The sequence below is a fragment of the Bactrocera latifrons genome, unplaced genomic scaffold (genome assembly GCF_001853355.1).
Source record: "Bactrocera latifrons isolate USDA-ARS-PBARC rearing strain unplaced genomic scaffold, ASM185335v1 scaffold_45, whole genome shotgun sequence".
Lineage (NCBI taxonomy): Eukaryota > Metazoa > Arthropoda > Insecta > Diptera > Tephritidae > Bactrocera > Bactrocera latifrons.
In genome coordinates this window covers 782,887-803,498 of record NW_017537101.1, presented here as the reverse complement: position 1 = coordinate 803,498, position 20,612 = coordinate 782,887, and the positions used below count along the sequence as shown (strand labels likewise).

General features: G+C 34.8%; 1 protein-coding gene across 1 annotated transcript in view; it reads right to left on the bottom strand.

The window, feature by feature from the left end:
• Positions 1-20,281, bottom strand: part of LOC108973057 — a 64,298-nt gene extending 44,017 nt beyond the window's left edge. Inside the window, exons 1-2 of the mRNA XM_018940076.1 lie at positions 19,800-20,281; positions 358-1,770 (exon numbers count right to left, since the gene is read on the bottom strand). Coding sequence (XP_018795621.1) covers positions 358-1,509 — 1,152 coding nt within the window. The 5' untranslated portion in view covers positions 1,510-1,770; positions 19,800-20,281. The remainder of the gene's footprint in view (positions 1-357; positions 1,771-19,799) is intronic.
• Positions 20,282-20,612: the final 331 nt, after the last annotated feature.

The window sequence follows — 20,612 nt, the reverse complement described above, 5'->3', positions numbered from 1 at the left end:
CTTTCAAATTCATGGAAATTAAATCCTAGAACTTCACAGATCCCAAAATATTTCAAATATAAATCAAATGAAAAGATTCGAAAAAGTTAATTAAATCTAAGGTGCTCAGCAACATGATTTACCCCTTTTTTAGGAAAGCGATTTTTATGGAATTATCATTTCCTTAATTTCGAAGCGTTGTTTCAGAAACTCAAAATAATTGTCTTCAATATTTAAGACACCTTGATTAATTCTAATAGCTAAACTTTACTATACTAACATTGTAGGTTAGGTGGGTTTTTTGAACAATATAATTTGGTATAAAAAAATAATTTAAAATTTTTACAACTTACATACATATATATAATATACACTTACCACAGTCACTTGGTCATTGTACGGTGGGTGTTTGTCTGCCACATCTATCACACATTCCGAGAGGCTTTCGCCTGCGGTCGGTGAACTAGTGTAAGCCAGCCCATTTGGTAGCTTTGATAACGTGTTATCGCCGTTCTGTGGTCGGTGATGATTAAAACGTTCAGGAGGTACACTACCAAATATGAAAGGACCGGTCATGTCATCAGTAACGGCGGGAACCGGAGGCGTCCAGGCCTGCTCTGATAATAACACCGGTTGCGGCTCAGAAAATGTGGCATTACGGCGAGTGCAAAAATCATCATCAAAGCGTGACGATTTACCCACATAATGCACTGCGGCCGGGACATCATTACTGGCACCATCAGGGCTGCCACTACCACTACCGCTAACATTGTAAGCGTTTCGCTCATAATAAGAGTAATCCGTCTCATTAATGTCATTTCCTGTTTGTTGTATCCGATACTGATTCGCATTTTGTTGTTGGTGCACCACGTCGTTCCCATACAAAATGTGTTGCTGCGGCAACGGATCGAATACGAAATCATTAGACTTTGCCGATGGTGAAGGGGGGCTGCCATAAGGGTAGCCTATATGCGGACTACTACGTAAATGCTCCGTATATTGCTGTGACAAAATATCGAAATCGTTAAAGCCATGCAAACCCTTGGCGCTATCACGTTTCTGTTGCTGCACGTACGGCGAGATATACGATTTCTGGTGCGGCAGCAATTGTGGTTTTCCTTCATGCTGTTGCTGTTGTTGTAGGTGCAAGTGACGTTGCGGTTGATTAAAACCAGTCGACTTCTTATTTTTCTTCGTTGCATTGCTACTCAACAACATTTTTGGCGGTTTCCTTTCACCCAACAACGGACGCTGTGAATTGTTGCATGAATGACCGCGCTGCGTCATAATACCACTGCCAGCGGTGGCGCTCGAGTATAACGACATGTTGTCATCATCATACAACTCGTCGCTATCCATACCACCCGCAATATACGGATTATATGTTAGCGACGATTGCTGTTGCATAAATTGCATGTGTTGCTGTTGATGATGGTAGCTTGTGGCAGCCGTGTCACTGGAAGGCGATGCCGTCGTCATCGTTGGTATGGCGGCTGCGCTACTGAAAAATTTTGTTAGTTTTACAGTCATAGTGTCGCCGGGAAGCGCCAAAGCCTGCTACTGCGACTGTCGTAGGTGGAAAGTATTTTGGTGAAATGTGGATGCAACCGCTAGTTGTAGCTGCTACCGGCACGTTTTCAATTAAAATCACTGTTGTACAGTTGAGTAGAATAATAATAATTACTATTGCAACTGTCTGGTTCTTTCCTTTTCGCCGCCTTTTCGTTCTCTATGTTAGTGCATCTCGTTGTGGCAAGTTATTCCGTGAGCAGGAGAAAAGGTGTTGGAATACTATGAATAAAAAATAGTAAATAAAATAGGTTGTAATGTAAAATAATATAAAGAAAATGTAAAAATATCAAATAAAGCGTACTTTTTTAAATACAAATATTAAGACAATAACTTAATTATACACTGATTATTAAAATCAAAACTAATATTTTAAAAAATTATCAAAGTTTTTAATGAGGAAAATTATTCCAAAGCGGACATTACCAAGAATCTGCCTTCTCCCTCACGCACGAAATATCTTTTTCGACGAGGATTGCATTTCACTTGCTATATCCGAAATGCAACAACAGTTAACATGAAGCTTCCTACTTAATTCTTATTATTTTTTATGTCTAGAAATTTGATTACCGAACAAATGGGAAATAACGTAAACAGGTAACAAGTGGAAGTAAAACACCAAAATTATTTTTTATATACCTTAGTAAAGAAATTATATGTGCAGACATATTTTGTGTTGTAACATATGAGCGGAAGTCTTCGAGGTTTTTTTTTTTTTATTTATTTACAACTTTTTTTGATTATATCCGGCATATTGATGAAAGTTATCAATCTGCTAATGGGGAAGAGAAGCTTTAAACGAAGGAAGCATTGGAAAATTTAAACTAAATTTTACGCATATTCCACATAAAGCAACCTTCAGGTATATTGAGATTTTAACATTCATTAAAGCCCAAACATTATGTATTGGATTAGCGTCCGAACACTGTGATGGCCAATCTAAAATAAAATTATGTTTTCTTGCTTCCACTAAATACAGGGTCTACTCCTATGCTTCTAATCATTGCTTACTTATAGTATCCAATTATCGTTATTTTTATACTCTCGCAACAAAGTTGCTAAGGAGAGTATTATAGTTTTGYTCACATAACGGTTATTTGTAAGTCCTAAAACTAAAAGAGTCAGATATAGGGTTATGTATAACAAAGCGATCAGGGGGACGAGTAGAGTTGAAATCCGGATGTCTGTCTGCCCGTCCGTCCGTCCGTGCAAGCTGTAACTTGAGTAAAAATTGAGATATCATGATGAAACTTGGTACACGTATTTCTGGCTCCATAAGAAGGTTAAGTTCGAAAACGGGCAAAATCGGCCCACTGCCACGCCCACAAAATGGCGAAAACCGAAAACCTATAAAGTGTCATAACTAAGCCATAAATAAAGATATTAAAATGAAATTNGCCACGCCCACAAAATGGCGAAAACCGAAAACCTATAAAGTGTCATAACTAAGCCATAAATAAAGATATTAAAATGAAATTTGGCACAAAGGATCGCACTAGGGAGGGGCATATTTGGACGTAATTTTTTTGGAAAAGTGGGCGTGGCTCCGGCCCTACTAACTTTTTTGTACATATCTCGAAAGCTACTATAGCTATGTCAACCAACCTCTACAGAGTTGTTTCATTCAGGCATTTCCATATACAGTTCAAAAATGGAAGAAATCGGATAATAACCACGCCCACCTCCCATACAAAGGTTATGTCGAAATCACTAAAAGTGCGTTAACCGACTAACAAAAAACGGCAGAAACACTAAATTTTACGGAAGAAATGTCAGAAGGAAGCTGCATCCATACTTTTTTTTTTATTGAAAATGCTCGTGGCGTCGCCCACTTATGGACCAAAACCTATATCTCAGGAACTACTCGACCGATTTCGATGAAATTCGATACATAATATTTTCTTAACACCCTGATGACATGTACGAAATATGGGTGAAATCGGTTCACAACCACGCCTTCTTGCGATATAACGCTATTTTGAATTCCATCTGATGCCTTCTCTGTATAACATATACATTAGGAACCAATGATGATAGCGGAATAAAACTTTACACAAATACGGTATTTGAGCTGAGGTATCCMHYGTGGAAAAATTGTCGTGATCGGACTATAACTTTTCAACGTCCCTGATATCGAACACGAAGAACTCAGTGCCTAACCTAATTTTTCACCGAAAATATCGGTAAATCTCTCAGATATTTTCATGCAATTCAGAGTGCATCATTTTTATACTCTCGCTATAAAGTTGCTAATAACGGTATATATCGTCAGTTATATGGTTACATATACCAAAGTGATCAGGGTGACGAGTAGAGTGGAAATCCGGATGTCTGTCTATCCGTCCGTGCAAGCTGTAACTTGAGTAAAAATTGAGATATCTTGATGAAACTTGTCATGCGAGAGTATAAAATGTTCGGGGACACCCTAACTTAGCCCTGTCTTACTTGTTGTCTTAAGAATTTCAGCTGACTTCAGTAAATCCTTTTTTTTATAATTTTATGATCCTAACTGCGTTCAGATTTTCTATGAAGCACCTCAAAGTACCAAATCTATGTACATGCAGAGAAACATTCATCACCATGGAACTTGTTGGGGATCCTGCACAATCCTTTGAATAAATGTTTTTTAACCAAAACGTTTCAAGAATTGAACAATATAAAATTTTACTAATCTGTAAATATAACATTGTTCCAATCACTGTTCAAGCCTCCAAATACCGAATATGTGGATCAAAGTTCTAATTGTCAACTGTTTTTCGAAATTATCGGTAAATCTCTCAGATGTATTACAAAAAATCAGAGAGAATACTTTTCTGATAATAATATGGCTGTATGTCAAAAAAGGGGTGAATCGGATGAACAATTTCTTTAGCCTCTATAGACTTTTCTATTAAGTTGACTTGATATATATATGCTATATCAGCAAAACTTGAATGCAAACTTCCCCAAAACCTTGTATAACTTACAAGCCTTTATACCTGAAAGTATTTCCTTGGTTTTGATCCTGGCAAATTGCAAGATATTAAAAAATGTTCGGTTTCACCAACACTTAGGTCTTCCTCACTTGTTTTGTTTTGACCCTCTGTGTCGAATTCGAGTCATGATATAAATAAAATTTTATTGTCAAAGACGATTAAGGAAATATATGTACTGTATGCGTTATACATTTGGAAAGAGAGAAGCAAAAATGAGAAATGCCGAAAAACATTAACTACTCCACACTTGTGCGGCTAGCTAGCGGAATCCAAGTTAAGCGCGTAAAAAGAGTCAACTAAGCATTACGTAGGTTACCATTTACATTTCGATATTTGGCAACCCTAGTGTTGCAATTTGGAAACCCACAACTTTATGTTAAAGTTTGATATTTTCGATGCTATACATACTTAGAACGTTTTTACATATGAGCGCTATTTGTGTTGTTTACAGTTACTTAAAATATTCATCTCGGGAAAAAACTGGAATTAAATCCCGAACATTTTCGCGCAATTATTTTTTACAACTTTCATTGGTGGATTAGCTCTACAACAGTGCACCAATGAACTTTATTAAATTTTTGGCGATGAAGCTCCGACAATAAAGCGATTTTCGATTCTTAGTACTTATTTTTGTTCTTGAATCTTGAATCTCGAAATATAAAACTGTGTTTGAATAGCAATAAAGCCATAGCTTTTGCAAAAAATTTTGTCCGTAGAAAACGGAACAAACTTTTGCATTCTCGAAAAAAATTCAATTTAAGTCGTTCGCATTGTATGGAAAATATGACTATAGACATTTTTTAAGTAATAGCAGAAGGTAATTAAATTGGCAAGAATTTGAAATGCAGTCAACAATTTAATCTAACGACTTTTTTGACCACGGCAAGACTGTGCTTTTGCTTTCTTGACTAAATTCACCAGTTAGGCGCACTAAAAACGAACTGGTTTCCTACAAGCAGTATATTATAAACAATATGCTTGTATATTTAATGGGTGTGTTAAATATTTTTATTGCATAGTTGCCTTTGAGTAGTAAAAATTTGCATTTTTTGAATTGTTGCTTAATATTCTAAAACACATGTATTGTAACATTTTAACTTTCCCAGAGAAGCCTTTGTATGACCTGTGGCTTGACTGTTGCATAGTTTAAACTTTTTGTGGTTTTCTTTTTCACTTTGGACATAACTTATATGTCAACAAACATTTGCTTTTAGCTTTTTATTATTTGGTTGGTTGGGTGCAAGTTTTACGTTGAAATAATTTCTGAGACAGGTGCACTTCACATGTACTTCTTCATCTCATGCTTTGTAAGTGATGTCTGTTTTCCTGACATTTTTTGCTTTTAGATTGTTTTTACTTCATCTATATACAGCTATGACCAAAATTATAGCAGCGACACAAATATACATATTTACACTCAAAATAATGACACAGTACAACAGCTGGTGAGAAATTCCAAGTCAGGGTGATGGTACTAGGTCAGTATAGTAAAACCCTCAAAAGGTTTGGCGTTCGTATGTCTGAGTTTTTTTTCTGACCTTTTAAATTTTTTTCCTTATTTCCCATGGTTTTCCCTCTTAACAAATTAATTTTTTCCAATCAGTGGGTTTGTAAAGAAGCAAAATTGCCGCATTTGAAACGAAGTGCAATCTGAAAAAATTCAAAATTTGCCATTTCATTTAGAAAAGAGAACGGTTTGGTGTGGTTTGTGAACCGGTGGAATCATCGGTCCATATTTTTTCAAAAAGGATGCCAGTAAGAATGAGACCGTCTATGGCGACCGTTATCGCGCCATGATAGCTGCCTGAATTTGAAGCTTGCGATCTCGGCGACATTTGGTTTCATCAAGACGACGCCACTTCCCACATATCGCATCAATGGATTTACTGAGAGAACACTTCGATGAGCAGATAATTTCACGTTTTGGGCCGGTGGATTAGTTACAAAGATAGTGTGATATCACACTGTTATACCTTTACCTGTGGGGATATGTAAAGACTATGCGGACAACATCGCTTCAATTCAGGTCTTGGAGCAAAACATCACTCGTGTCTTTCAACAGTTTCAGGTCGAAATGCTGGAATGAGTCATAGAAAATTAGACTCAACAGACGGACCATCTGAGACGTAGCCGTGGCCAACATTTTGTAGAAATAATCCTCAATAAATAAATGCCAAAGAATGCTCCTTTGAATGATAATAAATATTCCTCATTAAAGTTTGCTGTGTTTTTAGGGGAAATTTGAAATGGATCTCCCTTAATAATGGCGTAACTTAAATGTATTGTTCATTTTTGAATTTGCAGTTGTTAAAAATAGGATTGTTGATTTACAGGTTCGGATTTGAAAATTGGTAAAATATAGTAATTCACAAACACTCAAATGGTCAGCGTAACATGCTACGGGGGAATGAGAAAAATATCCTAATAGAAAGGAGCCAGGCTCTTCGCCAACCAAAATCCGATTACAATCGGAAATTTATAATTGATACTACTGACTACTGACAGAAATCGATTCCGCTCGTTATCCTGATCACTTATGTATATTGTATTTATTATGTATATTGTAATAATATATGCCTGTAAGTATTCCCAAGTGCAGGCCTTCAAAGTTTAGTGGAAAGAAATCCAGTAAATCTGGATGTAAAATTCCATAAACGCTACCAACGTTTTTTTTATTACTTTCCAGACTTTGTGGGGATGTGTACTGAGTTGAAATATGATGTCTAGAGAAAAATATGATATTTTGTTGTCAGGACTAGCTCACTCCTATTATTTTCGCTGAAACTGCATATGCACAGTTTCATATGTTAGCGAAAACGAAGGGCTGTTGCTCACTGATATACGTGCGGTAATTGGTGACGCTTCCCAGGAAAATTATGAGCGCAAACAGCAGACAATTCTTGCCCAGTATTTTTATTGTTGTAGACCGCATATGGAAACAAACAGCTGACGCACATGCCAGCAAAGGAATTTTATGTAGTTCCTTCATAACACCGAATGAAAAACAGAGGCAATTATTTTAACAGAAGTTATTAATATTGCTGTATTTTTATGAAAAGTGGAACATGAAAGTTTGAAGATGTAAATTATTAGTTCAAAAATTATGCTAATTCGATTTATTTATGCTTTTAGATTTAGGAAGCTTTAATTAACATGAAATATAAGAACGTATGTACATACTTCATTCATCAATTTTTAAAATGGATTTTATACTTTTAAATGATTTAACACAAATGTAGAATGCAGCAGACAAACTCTTCCTAAAATCGCCGGAAGCTGGTCTTTCCACAAAAACGGAGTTAACATAATATTCAGCAAGTGTTTGTAGACATAAATTCGTGACGTCTGAAATTTTTTTGGAATATCTTTAAACATAGCTGTAGTACCGTAATAATTGCCTATTTTGTTACATACGTGTGTATAATTGCTATTCTATGTCAAGTGTATGAGATATTGTCGGCTCGATGTTTGACAAGCTAGTTACTTAGTATGCAATCAGCGTTCACTGCATATAATTTCCTCTCCTCATACCATAATAACTTCCCGGCTAATTTAGCTTAAACTTAAATGAGTACATTGTATATATATTAACCCTTTAACAATTGAGAAACATGACCTGTTCACTTCAAAAGCCCAGTGCAATGGCTGCCAAATACAAAAATACAAAAGTATGTACTGTGTATACAAATGTGTGTTTCCCTTCTGTGTGTGCCGCTAACTCCAAGAAAACCAGTTTCAACATGCAACACAGCAACCACTTATGCTGACATTCGCTACTTGCATAATTATGCACTCTTCACAATATCTACCATGTGAAATTTTGAAATATTACTTTTATGTTCAGGCAACATGTTGCGCAAGAGTACAATGGGTTCGTTCATCAGAGGTGTCACTTGGATATTATATAAAATTTTCGAAATTGCTACACGATTAGATTTTGTATAGACAAAGTGAAAGGCGAATTTGTTCAAAGAGAATTTAACAAAATCCAAATTTGACACGGAGGAGCACTGCTAGAGATGACATTTGCATTAAATAGAAAAAAGCAGATTAACCACTAACTTAATAAACATTATATACCCAATATATAATAATATTTTCTGGATGCCTTTATACTATATATATATTGATCATAGTGTGAGGGCTTTCATTGAAATTTTGTACGTGGGAACGTTGCGCTTAGGATAATATTTGAAGGCAAAAGTTCCTACCTTTCGCTAGCTCTAATATGATATACATATATACCGATTTAAGTCAGCTAGACCTTTAAATAGAATTAAAGTCGAATATTAAGCAAGACAACTTAGTGAGAATAGTTCAATGTTCGAATGCGCCCGAACTTGATTCTATCTTACTTATTTTTAATTATGTTTCTACACCGTTCTTTGTATCCGCCTCAAACTCATGCATACATATATACATATGCATACGTATGTACAGGTGTAAGCCAGTAAAGTCAGACACAAAATGAGCCTTAAAACAACTACGTAGTACACTTCCGGTTATTTTGACTGCTTCTAGCATTTTCAGAAATTTCACCAATCCCACTACTCGAATATTCAGGCTAAGAAAAGTAAGCAGCAACAGCTCTACAAATTTAGAATTGTATTAAAAAGCATGTGAATTTTGTCTTAAAGTTAACAAATCGAATCCTTTTAATTTTAATGCCTAATTTATCCAAAATATTAAATACCAACCTATTCGGTTTGTTTACATCGCTACAGAATTTTGTCATCCGGTATTAATACTCGTTTCTCACTACTATGAAAATATTTTCCAGCACTGAGTCACCATAATGCAATGACAAAGAAATTATAATTACCGCGGTGAGACAATATCGTACTGCCCACATTTATATCACACCATTTTTATAATCAAGCAGCATGGTGTTACAGATTATAATAGTTTTGTTCACCTAACGGTTGTGCGAATCACCTAAAATTAATATATATATATGTATGTGATCAGCTTAGTTGAAATCCGTGGTATTGTCTGCCCATTCGTCCCCTAATAGGGATGTATATATATAACTTCGAGTTATAGAAGTTTTCATTAACACATAACATTCTTTCAAAAAGCTGTAGAATATAGACAAGCTAATTTATTTACTGCGAATAACCAGATCAACCAGAAATATGAGCACCACAGCGCCTTGGCTGACTTCTTGCCGAAAATAACGGTAATGTATGAGATATATAATTGAAATTAGGAGAAGTGCTTTCCTAATAACAGTGTACCTGTATGTCACAAATGGGTTAAATCGGGTTAACTAATATGAAAATTTTAAACTTCCGGCTGACTTTATATCGGCCAATATAAGAATTATATCATTTATTGGACGTATTTTTCTTCTAACGAAGCGCGTCAGTGCCTAAATTGGACATGCACCTAAAGGTACATACATATATCACTGGCCTTGCATATTGGAAGAGTATGAATTGTTCGGTTACTCCCGAGCTTAGCCCTTCCCTAATTGTTCAAATATAATTTAATTCTTATCAGTTCATGGAAGAGCTTTACCTACCCGAACAACACTTTAATATTCAAGAAAAATAACTAACACCAACAAATCTCAACCGAAAATTATAAACTACATACTGTCGGCCTAATGATATTTGCCCTCAATCCGCTCGCAGAGAAAAGTTTGGAAGTAAAATAAAGCGCTAAAATTATGGAGATAGTCATAATAATAAATTGAAGAAAAAAGAGCTAAAGGAACCAGAATAAACTTAAAGATTGTATGTCTGGCCTCATAATAAAACAGTTGACTCTGCCATTATCGGCTATTTTGCTGCACCAACCCAACACAGACTCAATGAAGACAACAAGAAGCGTTGTGTTTGTTTTTATATGTATTTTCTTTTAAGCCAAGCGTTGCACCTTGATTAAATTCCGGGAATTATATATTGAATGCACTGCGGTTGCCTAGCAACATATATACTGCAAGTAAATATATAAATATGTACGTATAAATAAGCATGCATGTATTATATATGCTAGCATTTAGTATATACAAGTATGTACGTGTGAAGTATAAAATAAAATTATGGGTATAGAGCGAAGATAGGCGAAAGAAAAATACACAAAATTACGCTAATAAAAAATCATTTTAAGCAATCTCAGAATATCTAATGCTTCGATATCCAGTATGCCTTAGCATATTTTATCATAAATCATTACATTATTTTCTTCCAACTCAATTTTCATCTCCCAAAGACAAGGATTTTTAAAATATTAATTCTGTGTCTTTGATTAAATAAAGCTAAGAGTGGCAAGTGCAATATTTATTTCATAACATAAAACTCCTTTTTTTATAAAAAATTAAACTGTCAGTGTTGCTTGTTTTTCATTCACAGTAGATTAAAATTGGGAATAACAATGTTGCCAACAAAAATGTAGCTAACTCTCAAAAATTTTGAGAATTAAATTGGAGTTAGCTACGGACCTATCTTCACTAGCTCTTGAGTTAATCCGGATTAATTGCATTAACGCTGCCGTTTGTCAATAAACGAGAGAAACGGACTTGCCTTAAATAATTTCAAGAAATTGTCGTGTTTAAACTTTACATATCCGCACATGAAAAAGCCTAACGGTGTAATGTCACATGATCTAGGTGGCCAATCGACCGGACCAAAACGTGAAATTATCGGCTGTGTTGTGTTCTCTAAATAAATCTATTGACTGATGCGATGTTTTGTTGAGACCAAATGTCGCCCAAATCACGAGTTTCAATTTCAGACATAAAATAGTAGGTTATCATGGTGCGATAACTGTTTTTGGATAATCCACCGGCCCACAAATCACAACAAACCGTTGTTTTTCGGAATGACATGACAGCTCTCCCAAAAGTGAAAAACTTTGCTTGTTTACATACTCATTGAGCCAGAAATGGGCCTCGTTAAGTTTTTCAACTAGGATATCGCCGTAAAGTACGCCAAGTCCTTCCGCCGTTAGTCCGATTTACTGCGAACTTCTTCTTGTACAGTCTCAGCTAAGGCTGTTATATCTGTTCAATATGTGCTCGATGCGGTCTATTCGGTGGAATATTATTCAATAATGAATGCTGGGTCTCAATATAGGTGATGGTGTTGGGAATAGTACCCTCAGTAGGCCGATAATGTTGACCAAAAGTTGTTCAAAACGTGAATTTTCGTAATAAAATTGAACGATTTAAAAACGTTGTTCAGGCTAAAGTAAGCGACTTCTTTATACGGCATATGTATGTATGAGCATTGGTSTGCGACAGTAATCAATGGCGCATCGAAGCAAAGGCAGTTCGTGAATTCAGTGAAATGAAATTAATTAATTGGATGATTTTACACAATAAGCCAAATATCTATCCACACTCCCATACATACATATATACATAAGTACATGTGTATGTGTGGCAAGAGTGCTGAGTGGAATAAGTGAACCAACAAGCGGTGGATTATAGCAAGTGAAGCCTGAAAATAAGATTTTCAGGTGATCAACAGCTGCAATGCCTCGTAGGATAACGAACGGAATTACATACAAAATCACAGCTGTTTTGTTAAATTAAATACGGATTATTGACGGCAGCCAACAGGTTTCCAAGAAGCGTATGTGCTGTGCAGACAATAGAACAAAGACGATAGCAGCCAAGAGATTGCTGTAGCGAAGCGGCAAATAATAAGTTAAGGCAAAAAATACAACACACTGTGGCAGCGAATAGAGAGAAAATGACAAAATAGGAAAAAATAGATAATACCTGAATTCAAAGGGAAAGAAGAAAAGAGACTGAAAGTCACTAGCGTTTTGAAGTGTAAACTGTAGATAATGGCAGTTGGAGTTATTTATTTCCCTAATAAAATAACAGTCTGTATGTAAGTACATATGTATATTTCTAACACTTTTGAGCAGAAACAAATAGACTAACAGTTGTGGCCCAAGGTGCAAAGCATAATTTATAAGTTGTACCTTTCGATTTCTAAATTGCTTTTACAAACAATTAGACCGCTACGGATCCATCAATTACAAGCTCTACATATGTAGATGTAGAGCAGGTTTTGTCCGGAAAGTAATAGGATTTCAAAACATTTACTGAACCAATCGTAACAATTCTTTAAAAACTTTCAAAATAGGCGTAACGGAAGGCATTTTCCGCAATAGCCTTGAGAACCGTGGTGCATACTGCTTAGATTTCCTCTGCCTCAAATTGCTTAACTTTTCAAAATTTTGGCATACTTACGTTCAGAATGTCGGCAAAGGCCTTCGGTGATAATTTTTTGTGGCAAACAAGTGCTTTTGGTTGGCACAAATTATTCAAAGAGGGTCGAGAACGCGTTGACGACGAACCACGCCGAGGACGGTCAACAACATTAACTGGTCAACACGTCAATAAATTAATAGAATTTTTTCTTGTGAACCTACGATTAACGGTCAGAGATTTTACCGCCATCGCTGGAATATCGGAAGGATCAGAGAAAATCTTTTTGAAAGATCATCTGGGCCTAAGAAAAGTGAAATCACTAAATTTTTTGAAAAAACAGCGTCGCATTAACGTCTGTGAAGAAAACAATACTTTCGCACTACTTATTAGAGGTCGGGACAAGCCTAACTTTAAAAAAATTTTTTGCCCACAGGTGCCCCTGTGCCAAAACACAGTTTTATATCTTAATTGTAGCAAAGAGTTGCCAGCGTACAGTTATACGAGACCATTTTATATAGCAGTAAATCTCATACAAAATTATGAGATTTCCGCTTTATAACGATATTTTTTCATGAAACGAGATATTTTTTCATGTAGTTCAAGTTGAGCGAGATAGGAGTTTTTCTAAAAAAATAGAAATGTCCAAGGTATAAGAGGTCTCCGTTACCCTTAAGAGCTCATATTTAGAGATATTTTCTTAGACGTGGCTAAGAACTTATTTTTCTGAGTACCAAGCAAAAACATTCGGCGTTTTGGCTCACCCTAATGTACACTCGATGTATAAGCAGAACAAAAAAAAAACAATTTCACAAATTCACCAATCGCCTTAAAGCATCCCAATTATTAATGAATTATTTCCTATACTTAAATTTATTCATTTCACTCTTCAATACTATATGATATAAACCATTTGACTTGGTAGCGCAATTGTTATGCAATTTTTTACATCTATAGATTTAATTTACAAAAGGTATCAGACAACGGTCGAGCAATCATATTTAGTGGAAACTCTGCAGCTACATACACATACATACATATGAATATATTCATGAACTCATATTCCTGCAAAACGTTTGAATACAAAAATCAAGGCTAGCTGTTTCTAGAATGAGTGAAATACAATACCTTGGCGGTAATAATACACACAAGCATTTGTATAGAATACACATCTTTTATTTCTTACTTTCAAGAGCGGCAGCTTACGGCTGCGAATATGAGATGAATGCAGCCATCCTCAACTGGAGAAGTAAAGTGTAAATTTTATGAATAAAGCAGCTGGCAAATGGTGAAAACCAGTTTCCAAATTGCTTCTTTTTGGCAGTCGTAGATTAGTGCTTTTTAATCTTTACTTGCATGGGTACTTCTCATTCCATACAGATATCCTGCACACAATTGGGTGAGTAATTTTTATAGTTATTAATACCCCTGGATTACTCTACAACAATTGTACCTTAATTGTATATATAATATTATAAATGTAATTGAAGTTTGACCTTAGATGCATTGCCGTAAAAGCTTGAAAACGATTCGGGGATAAAGGGAGAAATGGTATAATTTTTTACTCACAGGGCATGTTCTTTCAAAAAGGCAACAATTGGTCCCATATAAAAAACGTAATGTGTCATTAGTCACATGTTTTTACAACTTATGACGAAATATTAGGGAAAATGTAACCTTGCTAAGGTCATTTTCTCTTCAAGAAGCTGCTCATTTGTAACATACAGCTGTTATACAAACTGAACGATCGGAATCAAATGCTTGCATGGGAAACTTCCATATTTGATGATATATCTTCCGGAATTTGGCATGAGTTATTGTGTATAGCAATAATGTAATATCGGAAGAAATAACTTTGGGCCAAAAGAATCTCGCAAGCGTACCAATAGTTGCCTCACGCTCACCAAGTTTCCCCCAGGTGCAAATCTCTAATAGTAACCCGAAAGAAGACAGCCGAGCTCTTTACGAGACCGAGCCCGCCCTTTCTAGCTCATTAGCTTTATAAGCTGCAACATTTGGTACCCAAACTAGTCTTTGTCTTAATTGTAAAGCGAAGTTAGGGTTTCCATAATCACCCTCGAGCGAACGATCATTAAGTTCAAGGCTAGTACACTTATTTTCGCTCTATTATCGGAGTCGCTATTCTGAAAATCTGGGTTTCGAAAATCCTACAATAGTCAGGATGCATGAAGCTGATATTGGTGGATAGTTCCCCACAGTATACACCTCCACCAACCTTCCCCCAAGCCTTGACCCACGCGTGAATAAGCTCACCGTATCAGTCATTATTACATAAGTTTTTATGTATAATTGCAAAATGTATCGCACCTCATTTTATTCAATACAATTGTTTAAACTTTAAAGAACCAAGAAACTTATTCCAAATGAGAGCACATGTATGTATTAGTGTCGTCCTTTCAATATTCCAGATTTCATTTGATATGGAGTTATCATATACGGTAGTGTGATTTTACATAATAGCAGTCAGACAAGATGCCAAATAAATACTTATATATCTCATTGTATTAAATCACAATAATCAGCAATATGTCAATTGCACAAAAGCTGATTTGCTATTCGGTCCTTAAATGTGACAAGTTTCCCTAAAAGGCTAAAGTCACAACTAAAATGGGACTGAGTTTAACAAGATTTTAATACAAAAATGGTAAAAGCAACAAACTACTGTGATAGGAGCTCTGCATTGCTTGTCTCGCATACGCATGTATCGGCAATTGGAAGGTTACTCGTTTTAATATTCAAGGATATCTCAACAATTGTAACAATTAATTTATTCGATATATACATACATATTTGTATATGCTGTATTTATACATATCAAAGTCAAGACATTGTATGAATTGGTATATTTCATGTCAACTAAATAGTCCTAAGTGTTTTAATATAGTATATTCTCTTCAAAGTATAACAGTATTGCAAAGCTAATTGAAACGGATATTCGTATAATATTACATCACATTACAAATTTCACTTTTTTGAGCTGCAGACTTGACGACCAATTTAAGAAATTTTTAATCTTTCTGACCCAATATTCATACAACTGTTTCACAATACAATAACCTGGTTATTGTTTGATCAGATTGTCTATAATACTATATAAAACAATTTGGACGACTAGAACTAGAAACATTTCGAATTAAATCTCAATAAAAAGTACGGCCAACACTGTTTAAGAAATGAGTATCTACGGAATAATTCAGATTACTCCATCTTGCCTTTATCATTCTTAGGAAATATTAAATATTTTTTCGGATTTGCGGAATTAATTCCAAATATGTTAAAGTAAACCTTCAAATAAAACGATATGAGGCTTATTGCCAAAAATTATTCTTAAGTAAAGGATGTAAACAATTCAAAAATTAAAATTCGAATATTTTCCACCAAGTTTTCGAGCAGGCTTAGAACAGATGCTCCAAAGGGTTAAAAATTAGAACAATATAATTTTACTTGGTATAATCGCGTAAGCGGTATCTACGAGAGTAAGGAAAAAGAAGAAGTTGTTAGATTCCAATAATCGCATATGCTCTAAATAGAAGTAAATATCCTACAAAACCAATTATATTCACATCTTATTGCGCACTGTTAGAAATCGCTCGCTGAAAGAAGTCAGCCACTTTTCAACTCGCTAAGTATATTCTAAGCGCTTTTGTCGCCAAAAATGTCAAATGTAAAAGCAACAATAAAGTCAACTAGTTACATTCGATAGGAGAGAGTAAAGAAGTTTTTTATTTTATTTTTCTATTGTATTTTGATTTAATTATACCATTTCAATTCTTTGGTCGATTCGACAATCGCCAAGTTCTAGACAGCTAAATGAAAATAAAAACTTTCACATTGAACTGGCTTATCGCTGAGGCAAACAAAACAACATATTCATAATGACAATCCTAAAAAAACTAAGTTGAATAAGAATAAAATACCGAGAATAAAAACCAAATCCAACTTGATCGTGCTGAGCCGCAAATTGTGGCGCGTTGCAGTAAATAAATAGACCACTTGATAAACAGACCAAACCAAATGGTGAATACAAATACTACGCGGGTGAATGCGATCCATATTTACCAAATAGTGCATGGTGACATGGAGAACAGTGGAGGCTACATTGGCGAGGTGCGGTTTATGTTTTCTACGAAAGTATACACGTACATCTATGCATATAGTATAAACGCATACTTTTATTTGTTTTTACATTTACATATGGATATAGGTACATACAAATGTACAGCGCAGTAGATGACTTTACATATCAGCAGCTGCGACAGCAACGAAGAGATGTTCTAGGCAGTAAGCCGCGGGCACAAGTTCAAGTGGATGAAAGCGAAATGACACATTCCGCGGCTTCGGCATATACACATTTGTAAGCACATAAAATGTTTGTATATGTATATGCATATGTTTGTAGCTTTTGACAGTGCATTTATTTATTTGGTGCTGGTGACAGTATTTGCTTTTGGAAATGCACAATTTACTTTTTATACAAACAACTTCGGCAATTTTTATTAAAACGGGGGTGGGGCGTTACAAACTCTAAATACATATGAAGTTAGCATACATGGCGTTTGATATAGTGCGTGCAATTTGTGTTCAACAAGTACTATTATCGAAACTTGAATTAAAAACCACTATCAATGGCTTAACGGTTGCCTCACTATTTGTATACCCTGAAAGTAATATACAATATTCAATTTCCCCAAAAGGGTGTGTGTACTAAGTTTCATCAAGATACATATCTTCATTTTCATTCAGTTATTCGGATTTCAATAGCGTATAGTTTTAGGTGAACAAAACTATTGTACATATACAAAACTCTATTGCAACATGTTGCAAGAGTATAAATTATCTTCAATACCCCAGAGCTTGTTTAGAGATTACAATTTTTCAAGATTAAATAAAACCAAATTAGATGTTTGTAAAATTGGTATTAAAAATTTGAAACCTTATTTTTTATCCAAAATTTTTTAAATAAAACCCTGGTGACAAGCAATTATTTATTAACTACTTCCGCAGCTAAGTTGTCTCTCTACTCAGTTACCGATGTTTTTCCAAGCAATTCATCCACCCACTTTCTTATCGCTTTTGTAGGGAGTGAACTGAAACTTTAATACTTCACCTTTTATGAACACAAGTGTACATTGGTGCCTACACTACCAGTTATACTCAAACATATGAGCATTTATTATATACATATATACATACTTCGATACTTTAGTGTTGACATTCAATTGCTTTATTTGCCGGTATTTAAACCACTGTCAACTATCGCTATCGTAGGTGTCAATGGCAATATTCTACATTAATTCCAATTAATTAATTGTATCTGCTTATAATATGTATATCTTCTTCTTCTTCTTTATTGGCGTAAACACCGCTTACGCAGTTATAGCCAAATTATATAATGGGTATATATGTATAATAAATACTAAGGAAATATTAACCATGAAATTCCAAAATCCTACAACCATCAAAAGCAATTGCAGGTGCAGCCAAAATGTATTCCCAAACAATGTTCTTGAGGTTGTTTAAAAATGAGAGTAAAATGGTACATCCAATGCGAACAAACACGTTCCGTAAATGAATTACGGTAACGTCATCGTATTGGCTATGTGAATCTATCGAAAGTATTATTTGTCCAACTTTGACTGTCATAACTCAAAAATATCCGCTTATAAAAGTTCATGTGATGAATATTTAATTTTTCTCACCACGTCTAGTTCTGTTCATTTATTTAATATAAAAAGTTGCATGTAAAAACCTTTTGCACTATTTCGAAGATATCTGATTTTTGATTCACTTGCTCTCAGCATTTATTTACGTGTGATTTGGGTACTACTCAAAAATACGCATTCGCCTAGTTCTGGTTGTATAAACGGCAACAGACACTAGAGCCTTGCACTGGAATTGTAAATTTTGTTATGCACGTTTCTAATTCACTGGCTTCACACAATGCGCACACTGTAATTTTTACCCACTGTAATTGCCAGTTCACACACGGACTCTTTTGTCGCTCATACTGGTTTTTATACTACGCATTACGGGCTAAGTGTCGCGTAGCCGACCGTAGAAACATTAGCGAAAATTTTGTTAATTGGAAGACAGAAAACTCTACTCGAGTTCCTGAACGCTTTTCCCTCGTGTAAACACACAGAGTAACACCAAACGAATTTGCCGACAATGAGCGACAAAGGAATCCCCTTGTAAACGCCATCTCAGCCTACAGCTGTTGGTGCAGTGTAAAATGACGAATCAGTACGAATTTCAGCAACAATGAAATGAATATTGTAGAACAAATAAAACAGCATTTTCAATAATATTAAACCAAAGCACACATACATTTGTGAACACTGCTTCTGACGGAGTGCAATTGTTAAAGCAAACTGAAATACGAAGCCAACTGCATTTCGCAAGAGAAAACAGGTACGCAAACTGAGAATGAGAGAAGTTGCAACAGTGAGTTGCTCTTATTGTTTTTCACTTTACGTACATGCGTATATTATATCTGAACATTGACATAAAACCACCCATATACATATATAGATGTTTCGACATAAAACTGCCTATATATATACATGCCTACATATAGTACATAAATCTGTATACACAATGTATGTTCATAAACATATGCTTAAACAATTAGCTCAAAAATTAAAGGAGCGTGAGAAGTATAAACTCAACTAAATGTAAAAGTACAGACATACATGTATGTACATGCATGCAATATGAAAATGTAACAGAATCCAGGTGTGGTATGAAAGGTCAACGTATTAAAGTTGCTGTGTACATATTTATATATGTACATATGTATATATATTGTTCGTACTTCACTTGTGGTATACGATTGCCGAATAATGACAACAATTAAAATATTACATGATCACACAGATACGAGTAATGGTAACAATTACAAGAATTTTATGTATGTGTGGAAGTATTTAGTGAAACTGCTGTTCTTATTTCTGTTATGCATTAAACAAAAGTAGAATGCCGCAAACGACGTGTAACAAACATAATTATTTTAATATATGTATGTACACATACTTCTACTATATACTTACATATAAGTACATATATACATATAAATTTATAGTTGTTACCTCTACTGAAACAAATCCACTGGTGAACAATCTCAATGCAACAATCATGTGTGTAAAAATGTCGGGTTTAAGGTCAACAGATCCTTTTTTCAAACGTACACTTCAACACTCACTATTTCAACAATTTTATTACATCTTTGAACGATTTGACGATTTTCCAGTATATACCACCAATAAGACTTTCTAAATTTCACATAAAAGCACTTAATTACACATTCACAAGATTTTTCTTTTGCTACACTTGTTTTTCATTGAAATAACTCTTGTAAAACTTCCACTTTTAATTGATTTTTTGACAAAATCATATGCCCTCGTTTTTAAATTTGCTGATATTTACACATTATTAACTTCAAAAAAGCAATATGAGGACAATATACAAATAAATTCCGAACTAAAGTGCACTGGCCGAAATAATTCAAACTAGAAACAACAAACCTTTCGCACCGTTTACTTACACGCCGCGTTCAAACTAAAACCAGATTTCATTTCTCTTGTACATCTTGTGTTCGTTTTGTATACATGTATGTGGAATGTATTTTTAAATTCACGATCGGTGGAAGGCATATTGTTGCTGGCCTAACAAAAAGAGACAGGCACTAACATGTACTACTTTGGTAGTTAGCTCTGTTTGTTTTGCAGTCGCTGAGTTGTTGCCATACCAAAAAATATTACTTACATTAACTGATATAAAATCTTAAGTTTTATGAAGTGCTTTTGTTTTTGGATTTGTAATTTCAATTCAGTGCACTTTAATATGCAAAATTATATTTTTATAAATAATAATATATTTCGTTATTAAAACGGATTTTTTTT